The 12,352-nt window shown below is 38.8% G+C and overlaps 2 protein-coding genes across 2 annotated transcripts in view; both read right to left on the reverse strand.

The window, feature by feature from the left end:
- VWA3A (von Willebrand factor A domain containing 3A) overlaps window positions 1-6,286 on the reverse strand; it is a 40,577-nt gene extending 34,291 nt beyond the window's left edge. The window contains exons 1-9 of the mRNA XM_064520271.1: window positions 5,956-6,286; window positions 5,640-5,727; window positions 5,281-5,401; window positions 4,916-5,040; window positions 4,763-4,837; window positions 3,382-3,436; window positions 2,482-2,580; window positions 1,420-1,526; window positions 1,008-1,133 (exon numbers count right to left, since the gene is read on the reverse strand). Coding sequence (XP_064376341.1) covers window positions 1,008-1,133; window positions 1,420-1,526; window positions 2,482-2,580; window positions 3,382-3,436; window positions 4,763-4,837; window positions 4,916-5,040; window positions 5,281-5,401; window positions 5,640-5,704 — 773 coding nt within the window. The 5' untranslated portion in view covers window positions 5,705-5,727; window positions 5,956-6,286. The remainder of the gene's footprint in view (window positions 1-1,007; window positions 1,134-1,419; window positions 1,527-2,481; window positions 2,581-3,381; window positions 3,437-4,762; window positions 4,838-4,915; window positions 5,041-5,280; window positions 5,402-5,639; window positions 5,728-5,955) is intronic.
- Window positions 6,287-6,455: 169 nt separating this feature from the next.
- The window catches only part of MOSMO (modulator of smoothened), a 35,855-nt gene continuing 29,958 nt past the window's right edge, over window positions 6,456-12,352 (reverse strand). Inside the window, exon 3 of the mRNA XM_026116197.2 lies at window positions 6,456-10,393. Coding sequence (XP_025971982.1) covers window positions 10,209-10,393 — 185 coding nt within the window. The 3' untranslated portion in view covers window positions 6,456-10,208. The remainder of the gene's footprint in view (window positions 10,394-12,352) is intronic.

Genomic DNA, 12,352 nt, shown 5'->3' on the forward strand with positions numbered 1-12,352 from the left:
ATTATGAATGATGCTTTTGACCCCTTTGACAAGCTGTGATAGAAAAGTCTTCAACTCAGATTTTCAGCTGCATGTGAGGGCATGTAAACCCATTCTCTTCTAAAGGCACCAAAGGATGCTTTGTGTTTAGAGCTTAGTGACCCACACAGCTTTCATTCCCCGAGTTTTGGTGGTTCTTCATGGCACGTAAAAACATTTCCCTCCCTCTAAACTTCTGCCAGGGACAGAAATCAAGGAAGTTTTCACTTGCACTCACTATAATCTTTTAATTACAGTTCAAAGCAGACCTAGGCAGAACTCAGAACCTTTTAACTGAGCACTATATTCATTAAGTCAGGTCAAATGTGATGTCAATCACCCTATCAAGCTTGTCAAGTTTACACCATCCCTTGTTTGCACATTTGAAATAAACACAGTGAATAAATGAGTACAGTAACACTACCAGAACCTTTACTGTGGTCTCTTTTTCTTGTAATCATGACTCCAGTAATGCAATTTTTCAAATGACCAGAACAGAACTGCAAAATTTAAGTCCATAATTTATTCTATCTCAGCAGGCCTTACTGACTGCTTTCATTTATTTAATCAGACATTTCAAGTTTTTCATCAGCATCACTAAGATTACAGAGAGAAGACTAACTGTGAATGTTCAATGTTATTTCACAGTAAAATCTAGCTAATCGTCTGATCTTCCCAGGAGCGTGGACACTTTCAGGAAGGTCCTCAATGACGTGGAAGGATTTTTACTGATGTAACACTAGTGTTATCGCACTAATCCACTGAGAGTCTGTTAACTTATCTGCAAAGAAAAATTGCAATTTCATATCAGGAGAGAGAGGATTTATAAATAGTGAAAGAGCAAAGAACTAAAGGAATTCAGTGATACCAACTTAACGATATAAAACCTGGATCTTAAATTTTCTATTTATTTCAGTATTGAGTTCAGACTCTTGTATCAATTCTATATCCAAGTTAAAGCTGGTTGCTAGGACAGATAATGGACCTACCAGCTTCCTACAATAAGAACCAAGGAATCCAGTTCTTTCACTGTGAGGACATGTTTTAAGGCTTTCAGCAAATTACAGCTTCCACCAGGCTCCAGCTGTTGTACCCACTGTCTTGCTTCATGAAGCCTAGGAGAAAAAAAAAGGAACATGCACACTTTACATGCAGATCCTGAGTAAAACAGATCACGAAGACTACCGCAAACCACAGGATTTGCTAAGATATCTAATGCAAGAACAAGCTGCCTGAAATCACTGATGGCACTTAAAATTCATTGGTTTTTTTCCCCTCCTTTTACAAACCACTACAGGCACAAGACCAAGAGTTTTACTTCTTATCAACAAGAGATTGCTCTAATTAAATGGAAACTTTGTTTGAAATGCCTTTATTTTACAGAGTAGCTAACTTACTTACACATGAACACTGATGTTTTTTGGACTCTCCCACAGAGATGAAATTTCAGTACTGAATGAAAGGCAGTACAATTGCTTCTTATGACACAGCTGCTCATCTATTAAGCACTAATAAATAAAAAGCATGTTAATGCATTAGTATCCGTGCTGTTACTGATAGGGTTATTATGCAAAAGAATAAAAATAGCAACTTGCTAAAAATAGTTGACAACAGTGTTTTCAGCTACCACAGAGTGAAAAAAAAAAAAAAACAAACTTCCAAGAGATGACATACAGATTGAAATACTTAGTGAGGAGTACAGAGACAAAACCTGAAAATCTGTGCTAATGCAGCCAATTCGTTAATGGGGGGCAGCAGGCAGGAAGTATTTGTGGTACTGGTATCACTTTTTCTCTTCAGTTGATGTGCATATGAAACAGAGCATAGTGATCTCAATGAGGTACGTTCACCCACTGAGCAATTACAAGAAGATATTTAATATGCATTCCTGGGTAAGGCTAAACAATAGTTTAGGCATTAGGCCTAAGCCAATCAGAGCAAGTGTTACTTGAATTCTCTTTAAGTAGCTTTATATAAAGTGCACAAATAAAAAATGGAGCTAATACAAATCAAACTTAAATAATTCCTGAATGTAGGAAATGAATGTGTACAAAGATTCAGAATTAGATAATAAAACAGTCACATTATATCTTCCTTACTTAAAATGCTTTATAAAAATATATAGTACAATAACGGATAATTTTCTTCTGGAACTTCAGGAAGGGATTAACTTGCCAAGATTCTGACCAAAGTAATGAAGTTCGTGTTGTAACAAAGCATAAAGGCATAAGAAAACTGTATTTGACATACGTAGACCCAAACAAAGTTTGTGTATACGGCTAGATATCAGCAAAGACTACACTTCCAAAGGCATTTGAAATGTACTTCTCTACAACAAAAGACTTCTACTATATTATATATTATGAATTTAAGCAGGTTTTTTTCTACTTAGTTCCTTGCTTGTAGTTATACAGAGGCTTGATTAACATTAGAGTGGCCAAAGCCTGCTTCATTATTACTTACCAAAAGATCTCTCTGAAAATTCAGCAGTCTTGGTCTGCAACTCATACCAGATACATCAACCACAAGTCCAACTTTAGTTCCTTTTATAAGGCCAAACACCTTAAAAAAGTAAAGTCATTGCAAATACTAAGCTTGTCTGAAGTTTTAAAATGTTACTGTTTATTCTCTACAATACCATTTTCAATTCAAATACTGTATGTTTATTTTCACTTTAAGCTTTTTACTATAAAGAAGAGTCAGTGACACAGCCAAAAAAAAAAAAAAAGAAAAAAAAAGAAACAAGCAAACAAACAAGCAAGAACAAGGAGCCAGTGCCCAGTTTGCCCTTATCAGAAAGTCATATTCCCTCCTTCCCAAAGTGATCTATTTGTTATTTGAGAAGAAGAAGAAATACCTTGTTTACAGCATCTCTTGCAGGTCAAATAAAGCAGCTTTGTGGAAGCTAGATTTTGGGATGCTGCTTCTTTTTTCATCCCCTTTGAGAAGAAGTTATAATGTGCCTTTCCCATACCCGACCATTAGCACTACTAGGCACACAAGGTGATCAGCCTGCTGTGCAACACAGAGCACACTTGACTACGAGACAGCCCTGCTCCAGTCAGAGGTAAGCACAGCATTGTCTGGTCCTGTTTAAATGGCCTTGAGAGGTCTTAATTATTGAGAGAAATTGATTGCTAATAAGAAAAAGATAGTCTAGAAAGCAGAAAACCACATGCTAATAAAAGATCAAAACAAAAATTGTTGAGACAAGTATCATTGCACACTACATGCAACTCATAGTGCATAAGGAAAGTACCTAAGCTTTCTGGAAGCCACTTTGTACTAGTATTCAAAGGTTAATTTATTCTTTAATACCATATACAGTTCCCCTCTAAAAGTGCACTGCAAAGTTGAAGTTACCTTTCTGCTGTCCTCCAACAGCCACTGAATTCGCTGCTGATAAAGTTCAACCGCTCTGACAAAAGGCATAGCACACATTTAGCTAAGGCATTCTCTCGCATTGTGCATCAGTATCGCATTCAAACATTTGTCTTCATTATGTCCTTTTTCTCACAGATGCCCAGCCCCCTTTCAAAAACCTCTGTTTTCAGTGTTCTCATACAACTGGTGGTTGCAGCGCTGACCATTTAAACACTTCTTCCCCTAGAGCTGTCTAACCGAATGAGAGAGGTATTCAACATGTGTATGCACGAAGCAATGAAAAGTTCTGGCAAAATCCAGTTTAGTTCACTGCACTTATTTAGCTTATTGTCTGGATATGTATTTAATACAAACTACACAATTGTTTAAAACACTTATGGAAGATAACTTTGCGATTGGAAGGCAGCACACTCACCGAAGTTCTGGTCTAACTATAGCACAACTTTCAACAATTTAACTTTAGAAGAGGTACAAACCGATGTAATGCAAAGTGCTTACTGTCTCCCAAAATCGTTTTATTTTAGGCATTTTTAAATGCTTTGTGCATGGTTTTATAATTTGAAGAACATAAAATTAAAATCAACATTTCAAAGGGGGGGGGGGGACTTTTTCCCCTTTTGAAAATACAAAACCAACTTCTTTTTTAAACTGCATTTGGTTTCATCAATTAAATAGCCCAAGCAGCAAGTACGGCAGCTGGACCTTCTGAAGAGCCTGGATCTTCAAGACTAACGCAGGGAGCACTCCTAGCTAAGCTAACAGAAGTATTGGGAAGACTAGCAAAAACGTTATGATTACTGTACAGCTTATTGAATCTGTTCATTAAATCTCTTTCTCAACACAAGTTTCCTTGATTTCATACATTTAAAATTCACTTAGAAAACTTCAGCCTCCAAATATCTGCTATAGGGTTTTCCTTCCTTCTCAGTTCTAACACAAACTCCTTTCAGCATTTCAGTCGTTGAACAGAAAACCAAGCAATGCCACCTTTCATGATTAGATTGATAGTTTGAAATTAATCCAAGTTACAAGCAATATGTTATTACCAACAGATGTATTGTATTACCTGAGAAAACCCAACCATTCACTAGCTGACTTTCTAAAATTAGCTTATTGCTTCAGTTGAAAACCTAGTTTATAAGTATCTTCATTAAAAAATCTCAATTGTAGTGACTTGTAATTACTATCTACCCTAAATCTCAGCAGACAGGAATTAATACTGAGGTAGTCTGAAATTCCTACAGATACCAGATTAGTATTGGGGTGGGGGGGTGGGGAGTATGTATCTGTAAGCATGCAAAGAAAGAAGGGGGTATAGAATCAGTTACAATTCAACATCCTAAACAAGACATATGCTTACTCAGAAAGTCTGGACTCAAAATCAGTAACCATCTCTTCTGTTAACTCTATCTCTTCAACAGCATTTCTTGAATTCCTAGAACATTATGTATAATTAGCATAAGAGATGCACACAAATTAGGACTGATTAAAGAAAGGGCAGCATTGTACTTACAAAATAATACTGCCTTCATTTATTAGATGCTCTAATGTTAATTGCAAGGACTCTAGACTGTAGTTTCTTAGCCATTCTTCTGTGGTTTGCACCTTTTTAGACTCAATTTTCATCATTTGTACGCTCTACAGATCAAATGAGAAATACTAAGTACAGTATGCGAAATGAAGTGTAGTGTTCAAACGTGACAAAAAAAACAGTCCCAGGAAGGGCTGCAGCCAGGCAGCGCATATCCAAGAACAAAATAATTTCAGGCACTGCTACAAACCACATTTGACAACTAGCAGGCTTTAGGACAAGCAACAGCAAGAAAGCTGTATGTATTACTTGCAAAGTTGCTCTGTTTAGCAGGAAAACTTGCTTACCAGCAGGTCGTGTGCCTGGTTGATGTGTGTTACTAGCAGTCCATTATCTCGCTCTGGATCAGTCACAGCAAAACCTTGCCATGGTGGGTGGCGGTTCAGCAGACAGGATTTTGTGCTTACCCTACAGGACAGTGAGCTTTAGGGGATGATTACGTAACCGACAGTACTCCCACATTGTCACAAAGTCTGTATAAAGCAGTTTGCGCATAGGAAAGTTGTGTTTTGGCATTTGCTTACATATTCCATCTGCTGTACCAGAAAGGCTTCAAAGGACACAGTACATAGCTTATACAACCTACAGTTATTTACTCCATGCCTACTTATAAACTCCCAGCAAGACTTTCTAACAGCACCCTTACCCAACTTTTTCCAAAAACTGATCGTTGTCCAACAACCGTGCCATTTTCCCGACGCATGCATCCATCACACGAGCTGAGGCTTGGCCTTCTTAAAAAAACACGCAAAGGTATCGCGTTAGAGCAGAAATCTAAATCAGGTACATTCAATGTTCTGAAAGGTACTGACAGCAGTTTATATGATGGCTACACTTCATGTGCGATAAAGGCAAAATCAAAACAAAAGCAGCAGCTGCAAGGAGCAGTTACAATTTCCAGACTATAGAGAATGTACTGAAAATTATTCCGTAAGAGCTGTTAAAGGACTTCGTTCACTCACTTACGCGCACCCCCCGCCGCTAGGGGCCTGGCTCCGCAGCTCACCCAGCAGAGGGGACCCGAGGCGAGGCCGGGCAGCAGGGGCCGCGGCGAGCGGCCACCCGGGCGCGGGCTCCAGGGACTCGCAGCGGGGACGATGCTTCAACCGTTTCCTTCACGCGGCCGGGCGCCGCCACCCCGCTGCGCGCCCGCCCGCGCTTCCCTCAGGCGGGGGGGGGGCTGGGGCGCCCCGAGGCCGTTGGGGGACGCCTCACCCCTCCGCGCTCGCTGCCGCAGGGCCGCCTGGCCCCCTCGGCACCTCACGGCGCCGTCCTGCCCGCTCGCCCGCCCCCTCCTCCGTCCGCTGCGGCGGTGGCACCGCTGTGTTACCGCGTTGCCGCGGGAGACGGGGCGGCCGCGGGGGCGGGAGGGGGCGGGTTCGCCGCCGGGGGGAGGGGGGGGGCGCAGCCGACACCTGCGCGGGGCGGGGGGGGCGGCGGGTTCCATTCAGCGCAGCCGGGGCCAGGTGCTTTAGTAGACAATTTATTTTGATAAACTTGCTCAATAACAAAAATACAAGTGAAGAAAATTATGTTCATTTTATACAGTTTGTATTAACATTTGTTCGGAAATCATTAATTGAAAAATGTTCTAACCAATTAGAAAACAATCCTTAACAAAGGGCGGGGCGGGGCGGACGGGGGAGGCCGCAGGCTCGGGCCTCCGGCACCCCCGGGCGGGACAACCCATCTGCAGACACCATTTTCCTTCATTATTTTCATCCTTCACGAAGTTTTTAAAGGACAGCTTTTACATCTTGTTTGGGCACACAGTAATCTACAGTTGTGTTCTGAAGTGGTTAAGTAACGGCTCTGACACACAGGTGTTACACGTCGGAGGGCCCCAATCCGGCGCGTTCTGCATCGGCCGGGGACGAGGCTCAGGCGGCGGCGCACGCTGCCAGCACGGCCCGTAACATGGTTTCACTTGCCAGCAAGGGAGCTGAAACCCGAACGTTACATGATCAAACGTTCAAGGAAGCACATCCGAGACAAACAGCTTCCGGGGGTTATTTCATCTGAGTTCAGCTATAGGATTTATACACACAAATTAACTAGTTCTCTCCTTCTGAAGGTATTTCAAGTTTCTGATCTTACGTCGTGTTAGCCAAATAAACCAGAAAACGCGCGCAAATCAAATTATGACAAGATGTCAAACCTTCTGGGGAATTTTGAAGCAGAAGACTAAGAATTTCTAATGACACATGAAATGAGCTGTCCTTCAAAAAGTTATATATATAATGGCTGGCAGAATCAGAAAAGTTTACGTAAACACTCAACATACACGGGATTACCTTTGGAGAAAATTCATGTGAACATTTGCTTTTCATGAACTGAAAAAGTCTACAGATGTTTAGGCATGTTCAGTACGAACTTCCTGTAGTTTCAACATTGTGCAAATAAAACCTATAAATAGTATTCAGCAGATTTTACAGTGATGCTCTTAGGTATGAAAAGAATGCACACAACTTCAAAACAAAAGTAACAGACATAAGTTTGACAAATGATTGCACCATAAAACAGTGTTTTATATACAGTTTACAAGATATGATTTTCTGCTATAAATTAATACTGTACTATATAGTACTTAGTGACCTTATTAAAAGCAACTGTTGACAGCTGTCTCTCTTCATTTACAGGGTGTGTTTTTTAAAATGCAGATGGCTCTATCTATTTCTGGACTTAAAATACTCAAATATTTAATCGAACAATCTGCTGTTTAAATCTACGCTATCATTTAATAATTTATAGCAGTAGCATTGGCAGATCAGAAAGTTCCAGCCAGCCAGCCAGCCACAGACTGGGTATGCTCTGACATAAGTGTTTATATTTTTGATTAAATGGTGAGCCATTTAATCTAAGCCTAAATCCACTGTATACGTGATGTTACTGTAACTGAAATAAGTAAGCCTGGGGGGGAAATCTTAGCAGCTGAGAAACTCTCTCCTCCCCAAGCCTGTGTTCCAGTTAAAAAAATCTCCTACAACTATTTACAAGACTGACATTGCAAGAAAGAAGAAGCTCTATTTTTTCATTGTAATTTATGATTTAAGTTTTAGTCAATACTGTACCTTAGGAAACACCAGTGATAATGCTGAAAATTTGGACACCCATCCAGCAACTGAACCAGGCATTTGATATTGCATTCATACACAGTTGCACCAACATCTCTGGGGATCAGACTACCCATGCAGATCAAGGCTTAAATTAGGAACCAAATCAAATTTAAACCAGCAGTTCCAAGTAGGAATCTGGCTATATTTACAGGTTAGAATACTTCAGAAAAACTTAGTTTCCTGTGAACATTTCCTTCTACTTGTGAGTGAACTGACTGGAAAAAAAGTCCCTTATAGAGCATTCTAGTGAGAAATTCCTTCAAAAATGTCAAAAGAAAAACATATCTATTTCAGCATTTTTTTCAATTAAAATACCTTGGTAGGAGAAGGGCGAGGAGGAGGCAGAGGACAGGGACCCATTAGGGTCTGGCACACAGTTTAAAATGATTGTGCAAATTGTCTTCTTTTGAAACACTTAAGCTTATCTGGTAAGTGATTATTTTGGAAACAGCTAATTATATTTTAAAGACAGCATCCTCATTCTTAAAGTACACTTTCACTTACATGTTAGAAAAATCTGAGTTTAGTACTGCAGCTCTTCTAATAAGCTCAACAAGACAGCACGTGAAACAGAATTTTTTTTGTTCTCATAATGTACCTCAGAAATGTAAAGCATGTATTAACTGGGACATAAAGACTGATACTGCAGACAACTTCCCAGGGACATTAACAATTTTTTTTTCTTTCTGGAAGGTTAGACTGCATAGCAAAGTGTAACACCATATATGGAGCCAAAGGTTTATTTTTGTGTTGAAAAATAAAGCTACTTTCAGTGAGGAATACTTACTCCAAATTTAGACGGTCCTTAAATCCACATTTATAATAACAATCTTAGTGAACAAGGTGTATAACAATTATAACAATTATATTGCTCAGTTTTTGTAAAGATGAATTAATGCTCACATGAAAATTAAGTTCATCCATCTTTACGGTGGAATAGTGTTTGCAGTATTTAAACATTGCATTTTACATGTGCTAGAGAAATGCTTCTCTATGGAAAACTGCTGTGCTTGAACATGTATGAATGTTAGTGTAACAAAGCAGTAGAAAAAGAGACTTTCTGTACAACAGTTGCTAATAATTTAAATAGTGTCAGTTTCCCAAAATTAGGATTTTAACTTTAAGGTATGACATGATCTCACCTTCTACCCTCATATACAAATAAATTACCATAAAAAGAATTTTAGCTTAACTTAAAATTGCACCTAGAAAGGCATGGGATTGTTTGTACCTATTACAAAAAACTGTTAAAATCAAGGGCTGCTACAAAGAATGAGGTAAACTGAAGACTCTCAGCTATGTGGCCTTCAGAGAAATGGCTTTTTTCTATTGAGTTCTAGTTTTGCACACCACAGTGTTTTGCTAGCAAAGCATTCTGAGTTCTTTTCCAGGAACCATTTGTGTGTATATACATATACATATATATATATACACACACACACACACACACACTGTATACTGCATCAGCAAAATATATATATATTTATATATATATTTATATAAATATAAGGAAGAATTCCCCCTCTAAAATGTTCCTTAGTGTTTTTCTAGAGCTGATGGGGGGGAGGGGATGTATATCTTCTTGTTGTTACATACATTTTAGAGAACATATTTTGATCTATTGGCTTCTTGGTGCAGTAATGCAAGATTGATCCATATTGGTGCCAAAGGCTTTGCTCATCAGAAGGAAGATGTAAAATACTAATCTCCTAAACAGCGAGGCCAGCCTCACTTGAATTCCTTTGCAACCCTCTGGTCTACCACAAAGTTCATAAATACTTTGACTTCCAAATCGTTAGACATTAAAAACAGGAACAGTACAGTAACGTGGGGCATTATGCTTCTCAGTGTAAAGCATTCTTCACTAGTTCCTATCACAGTGCAGACCTGACTGCATTAAATATGCTCAGGAGATTAGTCAACGTTGTCTGTATTTGGTTATGGGAAAGGCTCTCCTTTTTAATCCAAAGTGCATAGTGAGAACAAGTCAAAGCATTCCTCTTTTAAGTGTTTGATAGTCTGATCTAGGCGTCAGCCTGAGAATGCAACTCTGATGTCTTGCTCTTTTCCAATATAAAGTCCTGCAGTTCAGACATTCATCAGCCAGGTAAACAAACTTTGCCAGCAAATAGAAGTCCCACTATTGTAAAGAAAATGGATAAGACAAATAGTACATACGAAGACCCAACCACTGTGTTATTGGGTAATTTATATGGTTGACCTCCGACTTCATTGATGTAAAATCCTATTGGAAATATTAGGGCTGCCATACAGAATAGAATCACTGGAAAAAAAAAAAGAAAAAAACATCAGTATTGTATTCAAGTCAAAATATTTACTAGTTTATAGTGCAGTGCAGAAATGCAAGTCAAATATTTTGACCAGCTTGAAGAGCTGCAATACTCCAGTGCCTAACTTGCTTGAAATGTTTGAGTAGTCTGTCTGCATCCTGCTTTTAAAAGATCCCATGTCCATTCCCAACAAAGACTAAACCACCTTTATTTGTTTGATTATAATTTCAGTTCTGTTGACTGGATCATGAACTGTCTTTACATAATGTAAATTTGGAGGATATACTTCTACCACCACCCATGGGTCTAATCACAGAGTTCATTATTTCTCCAGTGTTATTTTCCCCCAAAGTCAAGGTAAAAAACTAACATTCAATGCTGAAGAAACTCCTTTTCTGTCATCAAAGGGTTGTCTTTTTCCAAATGTAGTTGCCCTCCCCTTCCACACAATTTTTTTCTACATTTTTGTAAAAGTTTTGCTAAAAACAGTTTGTAAAAGTTTTGCTAAAAACAGAAAAGGGATAGTTTGTCATTGCAGTTTCTTCTAGATTAAAACACACCACCATTTCATTAAGTCATATGAATGTTTCCTTAATGAGATATCCTTACGATTTTTCTCTGGACTCCAAAGGAAGCTTTCTGAATTAATTTAATCTAAGCGTTTTAGTGGAAAATTTGAATGGTTTGTGCTTGCAACTGATTCTTTGTGGATACACAAAGAAACAAACCAGAATCCCTATTAAAGCCATTCATTAAAATTGCATTATGGATTTTACAGGTCTTCAGGTAATAGTGAGCAACATGCATTGCAGCACATTTCAGTACTCTGCTCAGATCTAACAGAGAACATCCAGGATTGTAATCTGTCCCAGATGACTATTTCAGTATTCCTGTAAAATACCTCTGAGTAAGTAACCCTGCTTAATGTGAACATGGCAATACGCGGGATTCTACTGTCTTGGCCAAAAGAATGACTTCTAAATATGGCTTCTCTAAGAGGTAAGGCATTCTTCACGATAAAAAGGATTAGCTTTTGAATTGATTGCATATTCAAGAATATACATTTTTTTATTCTATATTAGAATGACACAGAACTTTATCTGACTCTACCAGTTAAGTCAACTATTAGTGCTTTATTCTTGTTTCACTTCTACATATTTCAACTTTATTTCAAACATTTATTTATTGTGAGTGGAATATAGCTTCCCAATATCCATTCAACCAACAAACTAAATTATATCTTGAGGACAGAGGCGGTGAATCTGCTCTATTCTCCCACCAAACTTACAAATACACATACGACCTATCTCCTAACATGATGCACAGCTAACACTGAAATATACCTCAGTCCTCAAAGTCTACAAATAAACCTAACCATAGAAAAAGAAAATTCAAGCCAATCCACAATGCCCTTGCCTGGATAAGGTGCATTACATGCTAATTTATTCACTCAGTTAACACAAACTGCTGCTGATGGTTTGTTAGTTGGGGACAGAGGTGCTGTCCTTGTCTCCCTTCTCACTTCACACCACCACACAGATAGAACAAACTCTAGGGATGCTCTGTTCTCTACTTGAGCCTCCCCATAAGTCAAACTTCAACAAGCAACAGTAAAAACAGTGGCACCAGTAATTGCACAGGAACCAGGGATTAAGGTGATGGCTAAGTAGCACTGCAGATGCTTTTGTTTCCAAAGCATGTAAAGCAAATACGTAAAACAAATTCAGTAGCTCACCTCAGCTCTCAGCCCTTAACAGGACAAAATCTCTAGTCTTTTCAAATGAGGAAATGATGGGCTGGAGCAGCCTCCAATATTTTTAAATGTAATTTCTCTACCATTCTTCCTGGCTAAATACACATGCTCCAGTTTGTCTTGCTAGAGTGTTACATGCCAATACTAACAGCATTTTTATGAACTTGATGTTTACCCAAGACCAACTGTTTATCACATG

The sequence above is a fragment of the Dromaius novaehollandiae genome, chromosome 14 (assembly GCF_036370855.1).
Source record: "Dromaius novaehollandiae isolate bDroNov1 chromosome 14, bDroNov1.hap1, whole genome shotgun sequence".
Taxonomy (NCBI): Eukaryota; Metazoa; Chordata; class Aves; order Casuariiformes; family Dromaiidae; genus Dromaius; species Dromaius novaehollandiae.